General features: G+C 44.6%; 1 protein-coding gene across 9 annotated transcripts in view; it reads right to left on the bottom strand.

The window, feature by feature from the left end:
- auts2a (activator of transcription and developmental regulator AUTS2 a) overlaps nucleotides 1-24,327 on the bottom strand; it is a 503,450-nt gene that overhangs the window by 252,763 nt on the left and 226,360 nt on the right. For all 9 annotated transcript variants that reach the window (XM_071330223.1, XM_071330265.1, XM_071330254.1 and 6 more), the window contains one exon: nucleotides 23,469-23,570. In XM_071330223.1, coding sequence (XP_071186324.1) covers nucleotides 23,469-23,570 — 102 coding nt within the window. The remainder of the gene's footprint in view (nucleotides 1-23,468; nucleotides 23,571-24,327) is intronic.

Raw genomic sequence — 24,327 nt, 5'->3', positions numbered from 1 at the left:
ACACACCACACACACACGCCTCTTCGGAAGCACTTATCCTCTTATTGCGTACACTTATTAAATTTCTGTGTCAATATCGACCGTAATCAAATGGGGTGGTGTGACAAGTAGGATGAAAGCCTTTATGTGTGTGTGTGCGCATGCGTGTGTGAGAGCAGTAAATCTCCCTGCTGACAGGACAGGACAGGGCTGGATGAAATACTATTGTTTTCGGAGAATCATAAAGAATAAAATATAAATAACTTACAGTACTATGAAGTCGTGCTCATTTGAAAGAGATTAAGCCAATGCTCGTTTAGTAGATTGTTTGTTATCATAACGGTCACTAGTATCTACTTTAAAATAATCTACATAATGTTCTTTGGTTCTGTACAAGATGGATTTTTTTGAAGTGTGACCAAATGTTGAGTTCTTAGCAGATTAACATCTGAGTTTGTGTAGCTTAAAGAGTAGCTAAAATACTAATGTACTCCAACACTAGTATGACAGAACATTTACACACTGTAATGCATCTAATGTGTATCATTTGTTTAAGGAGCGACTGAACCTATAAACCAAACAATCCCGTTGAATGACTTATGTGGCGTCGATATGAGTCAGAAACATTAATTCTAATGTCAATATTGACATACTACAGTATAAATTGGATCATTTTGGTCATATAGTCATCAGTCTTGTCCAAAACTGAGTTTCAAATCAGAGTGTTTCTTAACAAGTAAATTAAGGTTGGGTTTGTATTACAATTCATGCCCCTTTTTGCTAAGCTCCACGCGCAAATCGCCTCACAACATTTTGAGACTGAAAAGCAGTATATGGATTGACCATGCCTCCGGCTCTCTATAGGAGATGTACCCATTGTGACTATTAAAACCTACCCTAACCAAAAACGTGGATAGATGGCAGCATTTGCACAAAACTGAAAGTGCGAACCACTGCATTTAACCATGGCAAGGTGACTGGGAATATGGCAGAATACAAACAGTGTAGTTATTCCCTCCGTAAAGCAATCAAACAGGCAAAACGTCAGTATAGAGACAAAGTGGAGTCGCAATTCAACGGCTAAGACACAAGACGTATGTGACAGGGTCTACAGACAATCACCGATTACAAAGGGAAAACAAGCCACGTCGCGGACACTGACGTCTTGCTTCCGGACAAGCTAAACACCTTTTTCGCCCACTTTTAGGACAACAAAGTGCCCCGACGCGGCCCGCTACCAAAGACTGGGCTTTCCTTCTCCATGGCCGATGTAAGTAAGACATAAAGGCATTTAAGCATGTTAACCCTCGCAAGGCTGCTGGCCCAGACGGCATCCCAAGCCGCGTCCTCAGAGCAAGCGCAGACCATCTGGCTGGAGTGTTTAGGAACATATTCAATCTCTCCCTATCCCAGTCTGCTGTCCCCACATGCTTCAAGATGGCCACCATTGTTGCTGTACAGAAGAAAGCAAAGGTTTCTGAACTAAATGACTATCGCCCCGTAGCACTCACTTCTGTCATCATGAAGTGCTTTGAGAGACTAGTCAAGGATCATATCACCTCTATCTTACCCTAGACCCACTTCAATTTGCTTACCGCCCCAATAGATCCACAGACAATGTAATCGCCATCGCACTGCACACTGCCCTATCCCATCTGCACAAGAGGAAACACCTGTTCATTGACTATAGCTCAGTATTCAACACCATAGTACCCTCCAAGCTCATCACTAAGCTCGAGGACCTGGGTCTGAACCCCACCCTGTGCAACTGGGTCCAGGAAAATAACCTCTCACTCAACGTCAACAAGACAAAGGGGCTGATCGTGGACTTCAGGAAACAGCAGAGAGAGCACCCCCCTATCCACATCGACGGGACCACAGTGGAGAAGGTGGAACGCTTCAAGTTCCTCGGCATACTCATCACTGACAAACTTAAATGGTCCACCCACGCAGACAGTGTGGTGAAGAAAGCGCAACAGCGCCTCTTCAACCTCAGGAGGCTGAAGAAATTTGGCTTGGCACCTAAAACCCTCACAAACTTTTACAGATGCACAATTGAGAGCATCCTGTCGGGCTGTATCACTGCCTGGTACGGCAACTGCACCGCCCACAAAAGCAGTGCTCTCCAGAGGGTGGTGCGGTCTGCCCAACGCATCACAGGGGTGCAAACTACCTGCCCTCTAGAACACCTACAGCACCCGATGTCACAGGAAGGCCATAAAGATTATCAAGGACAACAACCACCCGAGCCACTGCCTGTTCACCCCGCTATCATCCAGAAGGCAAGGTCAGTACAGGTGCATCAAAGCTGGGACGAGAGACTGAAAAACAGCTTCTATCTCAAGGCCATCACTGTTAAATAGCATTCACTAGCACATTAGAGGCTGCTGTCCTATATACATAGACTTGAAATCATTGGCCACTTTAATAATGGAGCACTAGTCACTTTAGTAATGTTTACATATTTTGTATTACTCATCTCATATGTATATACTGTATTCTATTCTATTGTACTGTATCTTAGTCTATGCCGCACTGACATTGCTCGTACAAATATTTATATATTCTTAATTCCATTCCTTTACTTAGACGTGTGTATATTGTTGTGAAATTGTTAGATATTACTTGTTAGATATTACTGCACTGTTGGAGATAGAAACACAAGCATTTCTCTACACCGGCAATAACATCTGCTAAACACGTGTATGTGACCAATACAATTTGATTTGATTTTACTGTGTGTAATGTGAAATTTGAAAAGTTGTATAAAAACATACCCGGCTAGATAGAATAGTAAGCTCGTTCCCCAAACAAGTGGTTACAGTGAGTAGTCATTTTGGTTGTGAAGTGCATTAGCAAGAAGCTTTGTTATTTCTTTCGAACAAAATGCGATTTACCCCTTGGTTGTCTATTATACCACCCTGTCACAGACCCTCCCAGTCAACACCACCTCATCAGATTGCCTGCTGCAGTTCAAGAGATGTTCAGTTAGCAGCTGAACATGCAGCATAGTTAAGATCAGCGAGACGGCCCTTATCATGCAGACATGCCCTCACTGTGATCATTCCTATGGAAGGAACAGTCATCCACATGTTGGCAAGTATTCGGCCAGCAACCTTCTAACTGCCATTGCTAATAGAAAAGTGACTGTGTTTTTGTTCACAGATGCATCTATGGAGCCATCACTTGGAGACTTGCAAGATGATAGGATGGAATCCTGACCGACAGACAGGCTTGATACTGATGCCTCTGAATGGAGAGGGACCAGGCACTCAACACATCAACAATGTGAGAGTGAAGGTGATTACTAATAATACAGTACAGCAGAAATGTCCAGTATTTGCAACACCCTTTTCATTCCATGTGTCACTGATGAACTCTGCCTCAACTCTGCATAGTTCTACAGATGGAGAGGACTGTAAATGCTTTTGCCAGACACCAGCCTCGGTCGTTTGATTGGAAGACCCTCAGTGGGTAGGTTTTATCTGACATGTTCAAACTTCAACATAGTACCTGCTTGTGTGTCAGATATGACCTATCCTAACTGTAATTGGTAATAGTACAGTGACACGTGTGTATGTGTTCACAAAAACATGTATGGAGCCAGTACATGGAGACTTGCAAGATGATGTGATGAAGTCCATACTGACAGACGGGCTTGATACTGATGTCTCTGAATGGAGAGAGACCTGGCACTCGACATTAAACTATTTTAAGAAACGCCTTTGCAAGCATTTAGCAACATAACCTATGATGATGATACTTTCAAAGCAGATGACAGGTTCAAAAGAGCTTGAAACAAAGAAGAGGTTTGTGACATATCCTTTCCTGAGGCGAGTCACCCTCCAAAGGCCAGAAGCATGACAGCAGAGAAATAGTTCTCCACTGATCTGTAATCCGGCACCGCAGGAAAAACAAGTTTCAAAAATGTCCACCAGTGCTAAAAATGACAGTATGGTGATTTGTAATGGATTCTTGAAATCGAACAATTCTAAGAAAAGGGCATAATGGGCTGTATCTGAGATTCTCATTTCAACGCATCACAGAGAAGATTTCCATCCAAAATACGGAGCACCCAACCGCACAAATAGTATCCAAAACTCCAGGAAGAAAGAAACATCTACCTAAAACTGAAACCACACACTGGCTTTAGCTAATGGAGAAGCTTCAGCTGGTTGCTATGTAACAATGCATGATGATTAGGCTTAAGGAAACATATAAACATGACTGCATATGAAACTGAATCTCCGAGAGAGATGGGAAATAAACAAAGACGGTGGGAGGGCTGGGTATAGCGAGGCCGCAGCTAGCACTCGAGTGTCATAAATACGACATCACAGCAGCCATCCTGCAGATTCCTGGGGTCTGACTAGATTGCAGATGGAAAAGTGAGCCTTAAAACCACATCCCCAACAACGGGAGAAAATAAATAATTTTTCATAACTGTTTCTATTTACTGGAAGCCTTATATATCTCCCACGGGAGCAGAAACAAATGAAAATGTTATTTCTCTTCTCATGAACTCCTACCTTGCTTTTTCACTGCTTGCAATTTCATTCTGCCTCCAAATGTGACTTAAGCCTGTGACTTGAGGGAAATAATGTTCGGAGAACTATAATTGCAGGGGCTTGTTTTCTTACATATATATTTCTTTGGTTTATTTGGTTTTTGGGCGGTTGCTTTGTGGTTTAAGGGAAATTGCGCTGGCTTCTGAAATAGAAGTGATGTGACATCCAAAGCCTCACAGTAATCCAGTCAGACTCGCAGGCCCTGAATAAGACAGAACATGCCCTCCTCCCATCCAAAGAAAAACACTGGCCTAATGCACATGGACAGCCTTGTAAAGTGGAGCCTGTCAAAACGGAAACTCAAAACACATAATAGTAGCTATATGTTCACAGATCGTAAGCCCAAAAATTGCTCTCCAACATTCTTTATGTAATACTAAGGACAAGAGATGTATTTTTCCACGCCTAGCCCATTTCTTACCCTCCTTCTCCCCTCTCTTCTACACCTCTGTTCACTTCATACACTGCACGCACAGGGATACAATAGTGGGCAGCAACAGTATAAAGCCAGATGAAAGCTAAACAACCCAGAGACCATGTCATTTCCTTTGGGGTCTGGTAAGGATAAAGGCAGCCCCACCAGCCCCTGCTCTAACCAGTAATCCACAGAGTCTCAGTGCTGCTAGCTGGGGGAGCCAGACAGGGCTACTCCCATATCCCTAGAAGGAGGCAGGGAGGCATTGATTATACAACAGGCTCAGCATGTCCAGCCCCCAGCTTTCATCCATACATTTCAACAACAGTGGGCTGAAGGATACTTCTGGACTCCTGGCGAGGCCCAACACACTGTTTAAGGATTTCAGTCAGCTAACTGCATGTTCACTGGAACTGGGCCGTTAAGTCCTAAACCCCTAAAGCTGAAAGAAAAATAAACTAGGCTAACCATGGCTTGTTTTTTCCTCATATTGTTTATATATTTGCCATTCGTTTAATACTGTAAAGTAAATACCCTTTGTGACGGCCCCTCCCTGCTCTGTCTACTGGGTTCTGCTGGCCTTACTTCCTGCAGAAGATTGGTGGGCGGAGTAGGAGAGGTGGGCGGAGTTGGGAGGCTCCTCAGTGCTGATGGGGCACACCTGTGAAAGCTCAGCTGGGCATAAAGCCACTGTTATCCCCATTCAGCAAGAGATTCCTCTTTCCATGCATACCTTTGGTTGTTTCGTTGTAGTTTTGGCAGTTTACACCTAATTTACTGACCTTCATGCCTCATCTGATTATTGTTGTGAGTGTTTATTTTACTTTTGGAATAAATCAATTTTGTTATTCCTTTACTCAGTGGTTGGTTCCCATTGTTTGTTACAATCTTGAGCCAGGTTGTAACACGGTTTACTATATTGACATTATTCGTTAATATTTTGTAGAAGACATCAACATTGACCAGGTTAAGGGATGTCAATAAAAGGTTCAGCCCCCAGTCTGGGCCAAACATGTTCTTCTGTCTCAGATGAGAAATCTATCATGCAGCAGAGCATAGGCTACACACTATGTGATAGACTGCTATAGGGGAAACCCAGCAGGATTCCATGCATGAGAGGAGATGTTTATTAGACTGCTGTGTTTGGCCCAGAGACACAGGAGAGAGGGGAGACAGAGGGGTCATGAACCAGCAGGCCTTCCTGTGGACTCCCCATACGCTACCCATTCATTCATACTGTAGACCCCCCCCATGCCCAACAGCCAAACTATCACCCCCCTTTATCCTGGGAATCCAATGCCCCCCCCCACACACACACTCTTCAGCTAGGTTTTCCTTAATTCATTGAAGGAGTCATATGGTGAGAGCATTAGAGGGGTTGGGAGGGGAGAATGTCACATTTACCCTAAAGACATACAGCGTAAAAAAGGTGAGGAAAAGAGAAAGATGCCTGTGATATTTACAGTGCTCTGACGAGGCGGGGAGCGGTGGAAAGGAAAGGAAGAGGGGGTCATGATGATTTGTTGGCCCAGGAGAGGTAAGCTTTACCCAGCCGTGATACCCAATCATGTTTATGAGGGGGAGCCGGTGCTGTGCTGGGCTGCTGGTGAGCTGGATTGTGTTTTCTCTGGCTCCCAGTCTTGGCCTACAGTAAGTGCACCCCCACCAAGATATTGTGATTGAAGGACACGGCTCGAGCTAGGCTTCTCCCCAGGGAGTTATAGAGACAAAGATACAGAGGGGTCCAGAATTATTGGATCCCTTGATGAGCAAAAAAATGTTTTATACTGATACAATTGCTCAGAGAACGAGATGGTTTAAAACATATATATATTTTTTTAAATAGCAAAAAGACGGGCCAAAATTATTGCATACCCTGTTTTGAATACTCCAGCACCCTCCCCTTGATGATATATGTTTTCTAAACATTTTTATGAGGTTGAAGAACACACTGGGAGGGATCTTAGACCATTCCTCCATACAGAATCATTCAAAATCCTTGATATTCTTCGTCTGCCCTTGTGGGCTGCCCTCTTCAATTCAAACCACAGGTTTTCAATGGGTTTCAAGTCCGAAGACTGAGATGGCCATTGCAAAATGTTGATTTTGTGGTCAATTACCAGTTCTTAGTTGATTTCTTTGCTTGGGGTTATTGTCTTGCTGGAAGATCCAATTGCGATCTGTTAGGATTTATGTTTATACACTATAGCCTGCTACCATTTGTATGAAGATGAATATTGTTTTGTTACACACACACACACACAAACAATACAGATGTATGTGTGTGTAAAGACTGACCAACATAGTGACAGGCCATAAAAGCTGTGGTCAATCTGGAGAGGGGAGGGGTGCATATCTCTAGGCCAACCAGGGATGGTAGGGCACTGGACAAAACCAAATAAGGAACTGTTTGAGTGTAGAATCGGGGGGAGACACAAGACGGATCTAATCTACGCAACGACCAGATGCGGACATCTGAGAGAAGGGGACCAGTCTGAGTATCGGCGATAGGCTGAGCAAAGTTTAAACCACGCTCAGCCTCTACTGTGATAGGCCAACAGACGCGTTGGAACTACGTCATCACGGTATAAGAACAGCTGTTTACGTACTTCCTGCCAGTTCCCTGTTTTACCGTTCTGTTTTACCGTTCCCTGTGATACAGCGAACACGTATATACGAAAATTGCATTTGCCATTCATTGTTTGCGTTAATTAAACATAATTAAAGAAAGTTAGCAGACCTTGCTTTTTATTTATCCCGATACCTGATTTGTTACACGCAGCGCTCACAGATCCAAGTTTCAGCCTCCTGGCAGAGCCAACCAGGTTTTTGGCTAACATGTCCTGGTACTTGGTATAGTACAAACGATCCACCACCATATTTTACAGTACAGGTTAAGGTGTTTTCTGCAAATGCATTGTTCTCTATTTTCATGTCATCTGATTTTTCTGTATTACTTGTTAAACAAAATGTTATTCTCTGAACAATTGTATTAGTATAAAATACACATTTTACATTTTTTGGAGTATACAATATAGCTCAGTATTTGTATTATTTATTTTATACAGTCTTTTTTGCTCATCTTTATCAAGGGATCCAATAATTCAGGACCCTACTGTATATGTGGTGTGGTTTGTATGTGTACGTGATTGAAGAGTGTGTGTATGTGTGTATATGTGTGTGTGCTTGTGTGTGTTTCTGAGAGAGAAAGGGAGTATGTTGGTCGATGTAGTGTTTCCTATTGCTAAAGAATGCATCTTCTTTCCCCCCCTTTTTTCTCGCTCACACAGCCGAGTTCCCACATTGCTCTCATTGCTATGGCAACCAGTGCTCTCTCCTTGGACTACCTCTGCATGCATCCAATCAGAGTGAGACCTTTGTGAAGAGAGAATCTTCTGGGCTTCACTTATTCAACTTACCCCACTGGAATAGCCTCCACACTGAGAACAAAGGGTGCTTCCTATAGGGCTCTGGTCAAAGGTAGTGCACTACATAGGGAATGGAATGCAATTTCGGACACAGCCAAAGGAAAAAGGCTCTGCCGCCAGAGCCCGACATGACACCAAATATTGGGGGTATGTGGGTTGGATTAAAGGGGGTTTCAGGGGCTACGAATGCAATATGTAGCCAATGAGCTGAGGGACACGAACGGAAAAGCAAAACAGGATGGTGATGCTGGCTGCTCCTGGTCCATGCCCAATTTCTGTGGAAATTATGTGGAATGGGATTTGTTATTGGAAGCCTCTGAGCCGGAATACTTGGCAAGTGTAGCGGAGGCTCTGGCAGCGGTGAATGCTTGATAAGTCAGAATGGATTCAGGCTGAGCCTATTTATGTAATTCCTGAAAACATATGGATAGGATTCAGACGCTCAATAAATTCAACCTTCAACAATGACATTCCACACCACCACTGCACCCATTAATCTTCTAGGAGAATGCATCTCTTCTCATATTTGCTGACTGCACTAGTGGAGTACACAAGTCAGCTTGAACCAGTATGTTAATCAAATTGTATTCAAATAGCCCTCATTTTGTATTCTAAGAACATGACAAATGGCATTAAATTAGATACACTGTAATAACATCACGTAATGTAACAATATTCCATTGACGACACATGGGGTGTTTTGTCTTAAATAGGATGACCACTGATGCCTTTTTAAGGAAGAGGGTCTGAGCTACAGTAAATAATTAGCAGAGATGAAATGCGGTGCAGCAGACAGTCAGCTATGCTACCACCTAAGGACTGCACTGAGGTCACTGCACACTGTCACATTATCATGCTTTTCTGCCACTAATTATATTTCTGAAGATTACATTCACCCGGGCGCCTGTAAAAACATTGTGAGCGGAGGCAGTGTCCCCCCCCCCAGCGCCTGTGGAGCTCTGCGTGTGTGTGTGTGTGTGTCTGTGTGTGTGTGTGTGTGTGTGTGTGTGTGTGTGTGTGTGTGTGTGTGTGTGTGTGTGTGTGTGTGTGTGTGTGTGTGTGTGTGTGTGTGTGTGTGTGTGTGTGTGTGTGTGTGTGTGTGAGAGAGAGAGCGAGAGAGCGAGAGAGCTGTAGAGCAGTACCGGAGGGCCTATCTCTGAAGCCCTGACGGACAGTTGGCTGTCGGGGGATGACAGTGGGACAGAGGCGCGCCATAATTCTGCCCGACTACCATGTCACAAAGTGTCACAATCTGTTCCTAACATCTGGACTACAGGGCTCAAACGACAAGCCAGAGCAGACGAGAAGAGAGACGGGGTGTGCGCCACCGGAGCAGACGGGGGAGTCGATGAGAGAGACGCAAAGAAGGCGAGAGGGGGGAGAGGGCTTGATCTGAAAAGCTAAAGGTAGAAATAAACCACACCTCTTCCTCAAAACAGTCTATTCATCTGCCCGCTTTAAAGACACAGAGTTAGATGATGTTCACAGGCATAATGAATCACAGGGAGAGATAGAAACAGTTGTACTGCATATGTTTAGAAGCTCATCATTTCTGAGGAATATTGGGTAAACAAACAGTATCTTCCAGGCTTTTTCATGAATAAATATGATGTTCCTGTATATCTCTAAAAATGAGTCATTGTGATGAAAATCGGGTTTGTGTTGAAACTGATTTGTAATGTTTTACATAAGTTGTGAAATGATATTGTGTTTGTGGAAGAGTACCATGATCAGAGCATGTGGTATTTGGCACATGTGACAAACAAAGTTTGATTTGATGTGCACGTTCCTCTGGGATAACTTACACATTACAAGTCATTATAGGACCCCATGGCCTAATTATGGTTGTGGGCTGTTGTTCCAGGCCATGCCCAGGCAATGTGACATCAGGGAGCTAGGGGGGGAAGGTGGCAGGTTTATCGAGTGTGTGTCCGCTCTGCAGGAAGCCATGTTTCAGCCCGCCCTGACTGACGCATGATTTACAGAGCTGCTGTAAAGCCATAACGCAATAATAAAGGCTTGGTTTGTGAGGGCGCGCTAGTCATGCGTGGGTTGACTCATAACCTGCAGTCCCCGCGGTTATATCCTTGCTACGTGCGGATTTAGGATCATGACATATTGTGTGGATGAGGGGGGGGGGGGTTTAGGATCATGACATATTGTGTGGATGAAAGGCAGGTGGGTTTAGGATCATGACATATTGTGTGGATGAAGGGTGGGTGGGTTTAGGATCATGACATATTGTGTGGATGAAGGGCGGGTGGGTTTAGGATCATGAAATATTGTGTGGATGAAGGGCGGGTGGGTTTACGATCATGAAATATTGTGTATATGAAGGGTGGGTGGGTTTAGGATCATGACATATTGTGTGGATGAAGGGTGGGTGGGTTTAGGATCATGACATATTGTGTGGATGAAGGGCGGGCGGGTTTAGGATCATGACATATTGTGTGGATGAAGGGTGGGTGGGTTTAGGATCATGGCATATTGTGTGGATGAAGGGCGGGCGGGTTTAGGATCATGACATATTGTGTGGATGAAGGGCGGGTGGGTTTAGGATCATGACATATTGTGTGGATGAAGGGCAGGTGGATTTAGTATCATGACATATTGTGTGGATGAAGGGCAGTTGGGTTTAGGATCATGACATATTGTGTGGATGAAGGGTGGGTGGGTTTAGGATCATGACATATTGTGTGGATGAAGGGCAGGTGGATTTAGGATCATGACATATTGTGTGGATGAAGGGCAGGTGGGTTTAGGATCATGACATATTGTGTGGATGAAGGGCGGGTGGGTTTAGGATCATGACATATTGTGTGGATGAAGGGCAGGTGGGTTTAGGATCATGACATATTGTGTGGATGAAGGGCGGGTGGGTTTAGGATCATGAAATATTGTGTGGATGAAGGGCGGGTGGGTTTAGGATCATGACATATTGTGTGGATGAAGGGCGGGTGGGTTTAGGATCATGACATATTGTGTGGATGAAGGGCAGGTGGGTTTAGGATCATGACATATTGTGTGGATGAAGGGCAGGTGGATTTAGGATCATGACATATTGTGTGGATGAAGGGCGGGTGGGTTTAGGATCATGACATATTGTGTGGATGAAGGGTGGGTGGGTTTAGGATCATGACATATTGTGTGGATGAAGGGCGGGCGGGTTTAGGATCATGACATATTGTGTGGATGAAGGGTGGGTGGGTTTAGGATCATGACATATTGTGTGGATGAAGGGCGGGTGGGTTTAGGATCATGACATATTGTGTGGATGAAGGGTGGGTGGGTTTAGGATCATGACATATTGTGTGGATGAAGGGCAGGTGGGTTTAGGATCATGACATATTGTGTGGATGAAGGGTGGGTGGGTTTAGGATCATGAAATATTGTGTGGATGAAGGGTGGGTGGGTTTACGATCATGAAATATTGTGTATATGAAGGGTGGGTGGGTTTAGGATCATGACATATTGTGTGGATGAAGGGTGGGTGGGTTTAGGATCATGACATATTGTGTGGATGAAGGGCGGGCGGGTTTAGGATCATGACATATTGTGTGGATGAAGGGTGGGTGGGTTTAGGATCATGACATATTGTGTGGATGAAGGGCGGGTGGGTTTAGGATCATGACATATTGTGTGGATGAAGGGCGGGTGGGTTTAGGATCATGACATATTGTGTGGATGAAGGGCAGGTGGGTTTAGGATCATGAAATATTGTGTGGATGAAGGGCAGGTGGGTTTAGGATCATGACATATTGTGTGGATGAAGGGCAGGTGGGTTTAGGATCATGACATATTGTGTGGATGAAGGGTGGGTGGGTTTAGGATCATGACATATTGTGTGGATGAAGGGCGGGTGGGTTTAGGATCATGACATATTGTGTGGATGAAGGGTGGGTGGCGGGTTGAATAAAGAGAAAACAATCCATTTAAAATCCATGAATGTATAATTATTGTGCAATTCAAATCTATAGGCTACATTGTGGTTTTTCTTGTATTATTATTATCTGGCGTTAGAGCATAGCCTAAGCTTTAGGGCCCAACTGTACACTCGCCAAATACACACAAATACACTTTTGGGAACTTAGGCAGAAAGAGTTCATGTCCATCCACTGAGGGAAAAAATTACATTTCGGAGTTTAATTCAATTAGAGAAAAGCTGCGAAATGGATGTTTGAAAATAAATAGAAGAGGGGGGGCAGAACATTAGTCTAACGTTTAGGAAAGCATGATAGCAGTGTGTGTGATGATTGTGAGGCGCTATACAAATTTGACAGTCACAAGATGGGTAGTTAAAAATGGCACGTCAAGGGAAGTGGAGGCTACTGTTCAGATGGGTAGGCTACTTAAATGGAACAGTAGCCTGATGTCTGGACACAGACTGTAGGTCTATAACCTCTAAAAGCCTAATATAATATTAACTCCTGCAGTATGAAGTATTTATTGCAGTAAAATGATACACCAAATGTGCATTTTGACTTGGGAACTGGAGTGGAGAAATATGATTTCTTTCTTTCAGCATGTTGAGAGAATGAATCCGAGATTAGGGACAGACTGTAAAGGTGCTATCTTTGTGCGGCTAGGCTGGGTTGGCTTGGCTGGGTTGGCTTGGCTGGGTTGGCTAGGCTGGGTTGGCTAGGCTGGGTTGGCTTGGCTGGGTTGGCTTGGCTGGGTTGGCTTGGTTGGCTTGGATGGGTTGGCTTGGCTTGGCTGGGTTGGCTTGGCTTGGCTGGGTTGGCTTGGCTGGGTTGGCTAGGCTGGGTTGGCTAGGCTGGGTTGGCTTGGCTGGGTTGGCTTGGCTGGGTTGGCTTGGCTTGGCTGGGTTGGCTTGGCTGGCTGGGTTGGCTGGGTTGGCTAGGCTGGGTTGGCTAGGCTGGGTTGGCTTGGCTGGGTTGGCTTGGCTTGGCTTGGCTTGGCTGGGTTGGCTGGCTTGGCTTGGCTGGGTTGGCTTGGCTGGGTTGGCTTGGCTTGGCTGGGTTGGCTTGGCTGGGTTGGCTTGGCTGGCTTGGCTTGGCTTGGCTGGGTTGGCTTGGCTGGGTTGGCTTGGCTTGGCTTGGCTGGGTTGGCTTGGCTGGGTTGGCTTGGCTGGGCTGGGTTGGCTTGGCTGGGTTGGCTTGGCTGGGTTGGCTTGGCTGGCTTGGCTTGGCTGGGTTGGCTGGGTTGGCTTGGCTGGGTTGGCTTGGCTGGGTTGGCTTGGCTTGGCTGGGTTGGCTTGGCTGGGTTGGCTTGGCTGGGTTGGCTTGTCTGGGTTGGCTAGGCTGGGTTGGCTTGGCTGGGTTGGCTTGGCTGGGTTGGCTAGGCTGGGTTGGCTTGACTGGGTTGGCTAGGCTGGGTTGGCTAGGCTGGGTTGGCTTGGCTGGGTTGGCTAGGCTGGGTTGGCTAGGCTGGGTTGGCTTGGCTGGGTTGGCTTGGCTGGGTTGGCTTGGCTGGGTTGGCTAGGCTGGGTTGGCTTGGCTGGGTTGGCTAGGCTGGGTTGGCTAGGCTGGGTTGGCTAGGCTGGGTTGGCTTGGCTAGGCTGGCTTGGCTAGGCTGGGTTGGCTTGGCTGGGTTGGGTTGGCTAGGCCGGGTTGGCTAGGCCGGGTTGGCTTGGCCGGGTTGGCTTGGCCGGGTTGGCTTGGCCGGGTTGGCTTGGCCGGGTTGGCGTGGCCGGGTTGGCGTGGCCGGGTTGGCGTGGCCGGGTTGGCTAGGCCGGGTTGGCTTGGCCGGGTTTGCTTGGCCGGGTTGGCTTGGCCGGGTTGGCTTGGCCGGGTTGGCTAGGCCGGGTTGGCTAGGCCGGGTTGGCTAGGCTGGGTTGGCTTGGCTGGGTTGGCTTGGCTGGGTTGTGTTTCAGAAGACGCACGGCTCTCGACCTTTGCTTCTCCCGAGTCCATATGGGAGTTGCAGCGATGCGACAGGACTGTAACTACCAATTGGATACCACGAAATTAGGGAGAAAAAGGGGTAAAAAAAAAAGTGTAATTTTTAAATGTATTTTTAAGTTGCCATCTTTATCAGCATTATAAAAGCTGATAGTATTTCATCCCGCATAAAATATTCATCCAAGCTGAACTGAAATCTTATCAGAAACATGTTGGGTAGTTTTCACAACTTTTAATTTAATTAAAACCGGTCCAAGTGATGTCATTTGGAAATTTTGCATGGACAACCGTTCCTATTTTTGGGGAGAGTTATTGCATAAATGTCTTTGTTGCATGAGAGAAGAAGAGGAACCCCACCCTCATAGGGATATTTTCCCTTAATCATATACCAATCAACTTTTACCAGTTGAATGTAGACATTAATAATACTTTTTTGTTTTACAATTTCTGAAATATGTTATCAAAATATGCAAATTAGGTGATATGTCATTAAATATGCACAAATCTACTTTTTTCAGGACACTGGATGAAGTCGGTCTAAATATTTTGATTACATTTTGTTAAGACACTCCCGGACTGGACTCGTCTAGCGCAGATTGTAATACACTAAAGACATGGACGTAAAATACATTTTTGCCGCATTTTTCAAAGGAGAATGTTATCTAGAATAGAAAATGGACAACATATCAACAAATCCGTCTGAGCGAGTTTGGAGAATATATCCAAGGATAACCACACAAAATGTGGTGAATGCAGATGACTGAAGCTGAGAGAAATGAGTTGGCGTGTGGGAAGAGTCTGACTTTCGGGAAAGGGCAGGTAAAGACAAGTACGCTGAATTTAGACTGCCAAACGCTTAAGTCTTATTTAGACCCAATCACCATCTCTTCAAAGTAAGTTACTAAATATAGTCTAGTTCGTAACATTCTCTGTTAAATGCGCTTTTAAATGATGTGTAATTGAATGTAGTGAGCGTTGTGGTTAAAATTCACGAACATGTTTATGACAGCAGTATGCTAAACTAAAGAAAATATACATTTTCATCATGTTTTTGACATTTTTATGTCAACTTTAAAAAATATATAATATTAATGGACCAAAATACCAACAAATATCTACATTGATAGGTAGATGCAAAAATGTTATTTCAGCCTGTGGTACCTGGTCTTAAGACATAATTCTGGTAAGAAAGGGTTTATGTAGTATTCTAGGGCTAGGTGGCGCATCCATATGACTAGGGGTTAGGGATAAGCTTCCCCTAAAAGAACATTTCATTCAATTGAAAAACTTCTATAGCCTATTTACCCTACTCCTGTCTATACAGATATAAATTAAATCCTTCAAAATTGGCCATAGATGATCACTAGCTTCTTTAGGAAAAAAACCTGTGGATTGTTTTAAATCGCACTGCCTACAGTTGGAAGGGCCCTGTTTAGTTGCGACTGTCAGCGACAATTAGAGAGGCCCAGCCAGGCATATCGCAATATTTCAAAATACAATCGCGGAAAAACATCGTTTGGAAAGCAAATGGCTATTGCTGTGAAGAGAAGACAATGAAAATACTAATCTGTCTTTTAGTTATCAAAATTCTCAACTTAATTGAGTGAACAGTAGCCTTATCGGCACCAGCAGAGAGCATAAGCCATATCCCCGGTGAGTGCGCATATTCAATCTTTATAATTGTTGGGTAAGTGCCACTTGAAAGTTTATTTTTGGACAATCATTTCCTCCTCAAATCAAATCAAATGTTATTGGTCACATATTTAGCAGATGTTTTTGTGGGTGTAGCGAAATGCTTGTGTTCCTAGCTCCAACATTGCAGTAGTATCTAACAATTCACAACAATACACACAAATCTAAAAGTAAAAGAATAGAATTAAGAAAAATATGAATATTAGGACGACCAATGTCGGAAATGAGTAAAGCAGTATGTAAACATTAGTAAAGGGACTAGTGTTCCATTATTAAAGTGGCCAGTGATTCCATGTCTATGTACCGTTGAAGTCGGAAGTTTACATACACCTTAGCCAAATACATTTAAAGTCAGTTTTTCACAATTCCTGACGTTTAATCCTAGTAAAACTTCCCTGTCTTAGGTCAGTTAGGATCACCACTTTATTTTAAGAATGTGAAATGTCAGAATAATAGTAGAGAGAATGATTTATTTCAGCTTTTATTTCTTTCATCACATTCCCAGTGGGTCAGAAGTTTACATACACTCAATTAGTATTTGGTAGCACTGCTTTTAAAATGTTTAACTTGGGTCAAACGTTTCGGGTAGCCTTCCACAAGCTTCCCACAATAACTTGGGTGAATTTTGGCCCATTCCTCCTGACACAGCTGGTGTAACCGAGTCAAGTTTGTAGGCCTCCTTGCTCACACACGCTTTTTCAGTTCTGCCCACAAATTTTCTATGGGATTGAGTTCAGGGCTTTGTGATGGCCACTCCAATACCTTGACTTTGTTGTCCTTAAGCCATTTGCCACAACTTTGGAAGTATGCTTGGGGTCATTGCCCATTGGGAAGACCCATTTGCGACCAAGCTTTAACTGCCTGACTGATGTCTTGAGATGTTGCTTCAATATATATACACATCATTTTCCAGCCTCGTGATGCCATCTATTTTGTGAAGTGCACCAGTTCCTCCTGCAGCAAAGCACCCCACCACATGATGCTGCCACCCCGGACCTTGTGAAGATGCTGGAGGAAACAGGTACAAAAGTATCTATATCCACAGTAAAACGAGTCCTATATCGACATAACCTGAAAGGCCGCTCAGCAAGGAAGAAGCCATAAAAAAGTCAGACTATGGCTGCCAGGTTAGATGGACGTCATATTGTATTTGTGTCTCCCCTTCTTGTAGGCCTATTATATGGATTAGACAACGTAGTTTTTATTTATCTATTTGTCAGAGCAGAGAAGGCTACCCTGTACTTTTTGTCGTATTAAAATCCTGCTAATGTCTCCAGTCATATAAAGTGTAGTAGAATAGCATGAAATCTGTTTATAAAAGTCAAATTTTTTCAAGTGCAAAGAAAGGTATCTGAAATAGCCTATAGCTTAGTAGTAGGTTATCTTACATAAGTCTGCAAATGCAATGTTGCATGGAATGCTATATTATCAAGGTGCATTTTTATGGTGAGAATTTGCTTCCCTGAACTTCAAACTCACGAGCCACCTATTGCAACAATTAATGACAGAAGAGAAGCTGCATGCATCTAATTAGACAAGTTAGATGCATACCCCCATCTCTGACTGTACAGTGCATGTTCTATACAATATATGCAGGTTAGAGTCGGGTGCAGGCCTACGATTTTCAGTTTATTACATATAGTCTGGCGGTTGCGGATGGATTTATAAGCAATTGTGGGCGGGTGCAGGTGAACAAACAGCTGACTCGCCTATCACTAGCGTACGCGCGCGCGCGCGTGTGTGTGTTCCTACCATACTCACACTGACAACGAACCCATATCTGACTGAGTCGGAGTCACGAGGAGCATGATACTATGATAATGAACTAATTATAGGTATAACATTCAGACTTCCATATCTAAATGCTTATCTCTAATAAGGAACATTTTAAATTAGAGAGACAGAGAGAGATCGAGATCGAGGGAGAGAGCGATAGAGAGAAAACGAGAAAAAGCGAGCGAGCGAGAGAGAGCGAGGCGAGAGAGAGAGAGAGAGAGAGAGAGAGAGAGAGAGAGAGAGAGAGAGAGAGAGAGAGAGAGAGAGAGAGAGAGAGAGAGAGAGAGAGAGAGAGAGAGAGAGAGAGAGAGAGAGAGAGAGAGAGAGAGAGAGAGAGAGAGAGAGAGAGAGAGAGAGAGAGGATGAACAAAAATTATCTCTGGAACTGGATAATTGCTGCAAGCAATTACAACTTCCATGTCGGAGCAAATTGGCCAGCATATTTCAACTGGTAGGGGGACTGTGACCTCATTTACAGTGGTGTGTCAAGGAATAATCAGAATATGTACTGAGGAGGTGTGATGGACACAATATCACACAGAACTGCTATGACCAGATGACTCAGCCAGGTCAATGGAAAGGCTAGATCCCCTTTAGACAGAGCCAGGCACACAGAAAGAAATACCGTTAGGCCCTAGGGTACGAAAAGTACCGTGAGGTTGAATAACAAAATACCAGGAAAAATGTTGCGGTTTTTTCATATGTTCGAGCAAATAAAAAAATCACAGTGATCATTAAAACCAACAACTTTATTATGACATTAATCGCTTTCGAAAGCGGTAATTTGAGAGTTGAAATAATTTTGCCACATGAGAGAAGGAATTCCAAATATACTGTAATGTATTCATTAAAAGCCACTAATAACTAGGTTCAGGTTTAACAGCCTTGAGGGAGACTGTTCTTTTTGCTCCATTTCAGCAGAAAGCACTCAGAGTGCTCTGGATATGATAGGTTAGACGTATCACTTCCAGATGTTTCATTACAAAGCCACGTTCAAAGACCACACCACAGGAAAATAACTTCTCATGTGAGGCGAGCCAGAGCAGACAAGGATGAATTTCACAGGAACCCACAGTTTTCACATTTTCATTTTAGGTTGGGAACCCTCCATGTCCTAGAATGACTGTCCTGAGTAACACCACACGCATGGATCAGGCTAGAGCCAAATGACTTCCTTACAACCTATGGGACTATCAGGTAGGCCCAGGGAGAGAATAGTAGGAGGTCATATAAATTGTAAAAACACCTGTCTCATCCCTGTCTCCTGTCACTGCATACGCCGTCAATATGAGTATTAGCCCGAAAGTTTCTAAAGCCCAGCATCAGTATTTCTAAGGCCATAAGGCTGCTAATGTTTAGCATACACTACAATACTAACAGTACACACATGTCTGTGCAGATGCTCAAAAGAATGGACCTGTCAACAGAGAAAACAGCGGGACACATAAGAGGGAATGATGATGGTGAATTAGCGGATCATATTTTGATATTTCTAAATCTATTTATTTCCAGTCCCCATCTTTTAGGGTGAATTCATTAGTATCCCCTGCTCCTCATGGTTCTCATCAGCCTGTCTGCATGCCTCGCAGGGCGCTGACTGGCGGGCTTCGACTCCAAACGCTCTCTGGCCTCTCCATCTCTTTCTCCCTCCCTCCCCTTCCTCCTCTCTCTCGCCCATCTCTCATCAAGGGCCTAGGGTAGTAACAAAAAAAGAGTAACGTACTGTTTACTTGCATTCCAAGCCCCGTAATTGCCAATTTATTTGATAGGCAGCTGGGTAATGATGGCATTTCACCCCTGCCGCAGAGACTAAACACGACTGATTCAACCCAGCCTCCACGCCCACCCCAATCCAGCAGACTCCCTCTGCCCAGGACTCCTGCCACCCAGGCTGGGGAAGAGGGGGGAGGCAGGGGTGGTGGTGGGGTGGGAGGCCTGTATGCCTGCTGCAAACGCAACGACGATCAAACGCTCGCAAAAGGGGATCGGAGGCTTCAGAGCAAATAGCATAGCCAGCCAATTTAGCTGGGATTTGGGGTTAAGGCTAAACACAACGGGGCTGATGTGTGATTTGTAAGTCCTAATGAGCTACATAGGACAGTGAGGAGAGAGAGAGAGAGAGAGAGAGAGAGAGAGAGAGAGAGAGAGAGAGAGAGAGAGAGAGAGAGAGAGAGAGAGAGAGAGAGAGAGAGAGAGAGAGAGAGAGAGAGAGAGAGAGAGAGAGAGAGAGAGAGAGAGAGAGAGAGAGAGAGAGAGAGAGCGAGAGAGAGAGAGAGAGAGAGAGAGAGATGGAGAGAGAGAGAGAGAGAGAGAGGAGAGAGAGAGGTGGTGAGAGAGGGAGGAGAGAGACAGAGAGAGAAAGAGAGAAAGAGAGAGAGAGATGGGGAGAGAGATAGAGGAGAGAGAGAGATGGTGAGAGAGGGAGAAGAGAGAAAGACATAGGGACAGAGATAGAAAGAGAGCGATAGAGAGAGAGAGAGATGGCGAGAGATATGAAGAGGGAGAGAGATGGAGAGAGAGAGAGACAGAGAGAGAGAGGAGAGCGAGAGACGAGATGGGGGCCAGGCTGACCTCCCCTGCCCTCTCTGTTCCTCCCAGGCAGGTCCAGGGCAGCACATGAGGCTGATCCGTTTCATCAGTGTAGAGTCAGATGGCGAGGGGGGAGCAGGCAGGCCTTTAGCAAACATCATTAGCAAACTGTTGGTATCTAACGAAAGGCCAGGGTTACTCATAGCCCAGCCTCACACTGCTCCATGGGTCTAATAACTCACTTTGATGCACTATATGTGTGTGTGTGTGTGTGTGTGTGTGTGTGTGTGTGTGTGTGTGTGTGTGTGTGTGTGTGTGTGTGTGTGTGTGTGTGTGTGTGTGTGTGTGTGTGTGTGTGTGTGTGTGTGTGTGTGTGTGCGCGTGTGCACATGTGTGTACGGCCTTGAATCTATCTCAAGGTATATAAGACCGGCCTTGTATCACATTCATCACACATGCCGAGTTTGAGCCATGAAATCAGACAATTCTTCAGGTTTATCAATATGGCTTCCACAGGGTGTCACCCCCCTCTTCTCTCTCACCCTCCTATTCTCACCCCATCCCCTCTCCTTATCTCCTCCCTTTCTTCCCTCGCCCTCTCTCACCCCCCCTTTCTCACCCGTCTCCCTCTCCGCAACCTCCAACAGGGGCAGTGGTCCTGCTACAGAGGCCCTGGCTAGCGCCTCCTGCGATGTGTGAAGTGGGTTTTTACAGTGTGACCAGACAGGACCTGTTCAGAGACCCGTGGGGACCTGAGAAGGGTTCTCTTATTATGTGACATTCTCTAAGTGGCACGTCAGGCTAAAACACTGTCCTCATGCAGCCCAGCTTTCAGCAACTCCCTTCAGAAAAACAGAGAGGAGAGGCCTCAGCATCAGGCCCTCTGGCCGTCCATGCCAGACAGATAGACAGTGTGGATGATTGGCTTTAGTCAACCCTCCCTCCAGGGCACACATAGTGGTTAAAAGGCTGGCTTGGTGAAAGATAATGTGGAGGAGAAAAACATCTTAACAACCACATGAAACAGACCGTATGGACGGGTTAGAGAAATGTTCAAACACAAGTTAGATAATGTCGGGAGATGCAAGATGTCCTACCACATTCATAGGTATGTGAGTTGAATGAGAGGGAAATGATGTGAGGCATTTATCCTCAAATACTGGGCAATTAGGGTGTGCCATAATTTCACATAATTGTTGAAAATAGTGATGATATTTCATCCGTGGCGTAATCGAAGCCAAAGCACATATCATCTGGATGACATGTGATCTGAACGGGAGAGTTAACGGGGCAATCTGCAGTTGCATCATCCATTTTTGGACTTATACATTAAAGACATGTGCCGATTGATTTGTGAAGAATAGAACTTATAAATGTCTCGTGAGCTTAGTTCAACTGTCATACGCCATCAGAATCCAAAATACTGTATAAGCTTGTTTTACTCCAATGTTTGAAAACAAAGTAGATATAAACAATCTGTTTAGCCTCAAAACACGATACAACTATAATTTGGATATCAGCAATGGTCAGTCCTTGCATCCATAGCTCTGTCTATGAATTTGAGAGTGGATACATTTCTCCAGCTCCATCCCTCAGCTTTTTACCGAAACAGAGGCGGGGATAACGTAGTTATTGTTTCAAATAAGGATGGGCCCTTTAAGGGTTGGATGGGAGTTAAGAGTTGGGCCCTGAGCAATGAGGCCAAGTAGGATGCCTATGGACAAGAAACCGATGCTTCTCTCACATTCCCTTCCTGAAGTAATGATTTATTTAACATAGACGACATGGCGAGTCACATATTATGTACATCGAATCGTGTTCTGTAACCTATTATTCCAGACAACTGATATGTTGCCCTGTAATTGAAGCCAACAGGCTATCACATGTTCGTCTTCTCCTCTGTCTCTGAATGACAGCACTGTGTAAGTATTCTCCTCCACACCCATGTCACGCAGCATAGCCTAATGGATGACAAATTGAAGACTTCATTTTTCATGGCACCCACAGCTGTTGCATTTCAGTTGTTCAAAGTTGTAAAACTGTCTCTCCACAGTTCCATTTCTTCATCGTTGTTTGTCTTGACTCTCGCTGTCTCTTTCTCTTTCTCTGGTACATTAGCATGAGGTGTGAGGTATCATTTACATTTCTGATGTCGACATCAAATTACATATTTCATTTCAGAACCAGTTTTGCTTCACTCGTCTTTGTCAATGACTGGCTTCACCAACTGACAGTTTTAATCACGGGCCATATCTGATAGCAGCACCTCTGTAGATTCACCATTAAAATCAAAGTAAAGGGGCTGAGGCCTGTCAGATAGCATAGCAGGACTTTACAGAGAACTCCTAGCCCCAGACTGCTCTGCTTACATCTCCAAGCAGGCCATGTCTAAGGCCAGCAAAGAGAGGGATCTCTCACCTTATGTGTCAGGCCATCAATGTAAATAAGAATTTGATATCAATTGACTTACCTGGTTAAATAAAGGTTGAATAAATACATGAAACACTACCACTTGTCTTAGCTTCTGAAGAACTGAGACTGAGGAACAAGCCACTGGGTAAATAGGATGTCCTTATTTTAACAGTACTAAACCTCCGGGTGTGTACAGTTACAACACTAACTGTAACTGTACAAACAACCCTGTTCACCAGAAGGAGCCTTGAGGTATGCCAAGGACAACAATAACTGACTGGAGAAGTGGTCCGTATTAAGGGCTAATGCAAATCAGATTACATTTGTATCAGTCCACGGTATCAGCAGCACTTACCTGTTGGCTGTGATATGCAGCACACCATGTGTCTTATTCAGATTCTTCTTGAGTTTGAGGATGTCAAACTTACCTTGTCAAACTTCATGTAATCCTCACAAAATACATAAATCAACCCGACGATCATCGATTGTGTATAAGTCTCTGTTTAGTGCATTGATATACCAGATGCTACGGTATATATGTGTTTAAAGTGAGTATAAGATATAGTATGTATCTAATAATAAAGGTTGTCCGGCTATACAGTTAGAAAACCAGTCTAATCTGCTAGAACTTCTCTCAGAACAATATTCTGGAGCTGCAGTTGGGTCATTAAGTAGCAAAGCTTTAGAGATTCATTACTGGGATTGCTGGAGGGTGTCATGTTAAATCACTAGTCTAATGTAGTGGGTAGACATGCAGCTAGTGCTGTCATGTCCTGTTTGCTGTTTATTTGTTGGTTTGTTTACTTACGTCACTCAGCCTGTCTCTGGAGCTGCTTCCGACAGAAGGCTTGGACCGTCCACTCAGGCTCTCACTGTCGTTGTCCTTACAGTTGTTCTGTCCCGGCTTCATCTGAAAAACAACAAACACACACAGACACACGTTAACATGCTGAAGATGTTGGGACAGGGCTTTGGTTCTAAGCTTTACATTCAGTATTTGAATTATTTATTTTCTACAGTATTTTTTGCTCATCTTTATCAAGGGTGCCAATAATTTGTACTGTAGATTATAGTGGCTGAGGAGACTGACAAGACAATCCCTCTCCCACAGACAGAGGAACATTTTGTCATGAATATGTGTGAGCTGGCAGCGAGCGCTGTGCTGTATGTGTAAATCTGTCATGTTTTTATATGCCTCTTGAGCCAGCAGCTGTCACTCCAGCCTGCCAATGACAGACAAGACAGCCAGCATCTGATCTCACAATGTGAAAACCCTATCAACCTTTCTGAGAAGAGAAGAACAGAAACAAAAGCTTCAAAAATCTTCAAAAGCCGTCTTCCCTTCCTTTCAAACAGACAGGCAGCCCCATGCGGAGACTACAGAAGCTCAGCAGGTGTCATTTTCCAGACACCGTTTCAGACAGAAAATAAAAAGCAAGTGAGCAAAGAGGAGGAGGATGTGCGATCCAAGAACATCTGAGCCTTCCAGAAGTCCTCCTGAGGAGAACAATGTAGGGCTCACGGGGGCCGAGAGGCCGTTGTGGTCCAAGTCTGCATTTTATGTTGTCTGAAGCTTCCTCACAATACTCCTTCCTTCCAGACCCAGCAGACGAGACCGGCCTGCCATGCCACGCCTCGCAGGCTTAATTTCAAATCACATACAGTGG

This window comes from Salvelinus alpinus, chromosome 1 (genome assembly GCF_045679555.1).
Source record: "Salvelinus alpinus chromosome 1, SLU_Salpinus.1, whole genome shotgun sequence".
NCBI lineage: Eukaryota > Metazoa > Chordata > Actinopteri > Salmoniformes > Salmonidae > Salvelinus > Salvelinus alpinus.
The sequence above is the reverse complement of the archived record's forward strand: the minus strand, read 5'-3'. Positions and strand labels throughout refer to the sequence as shown.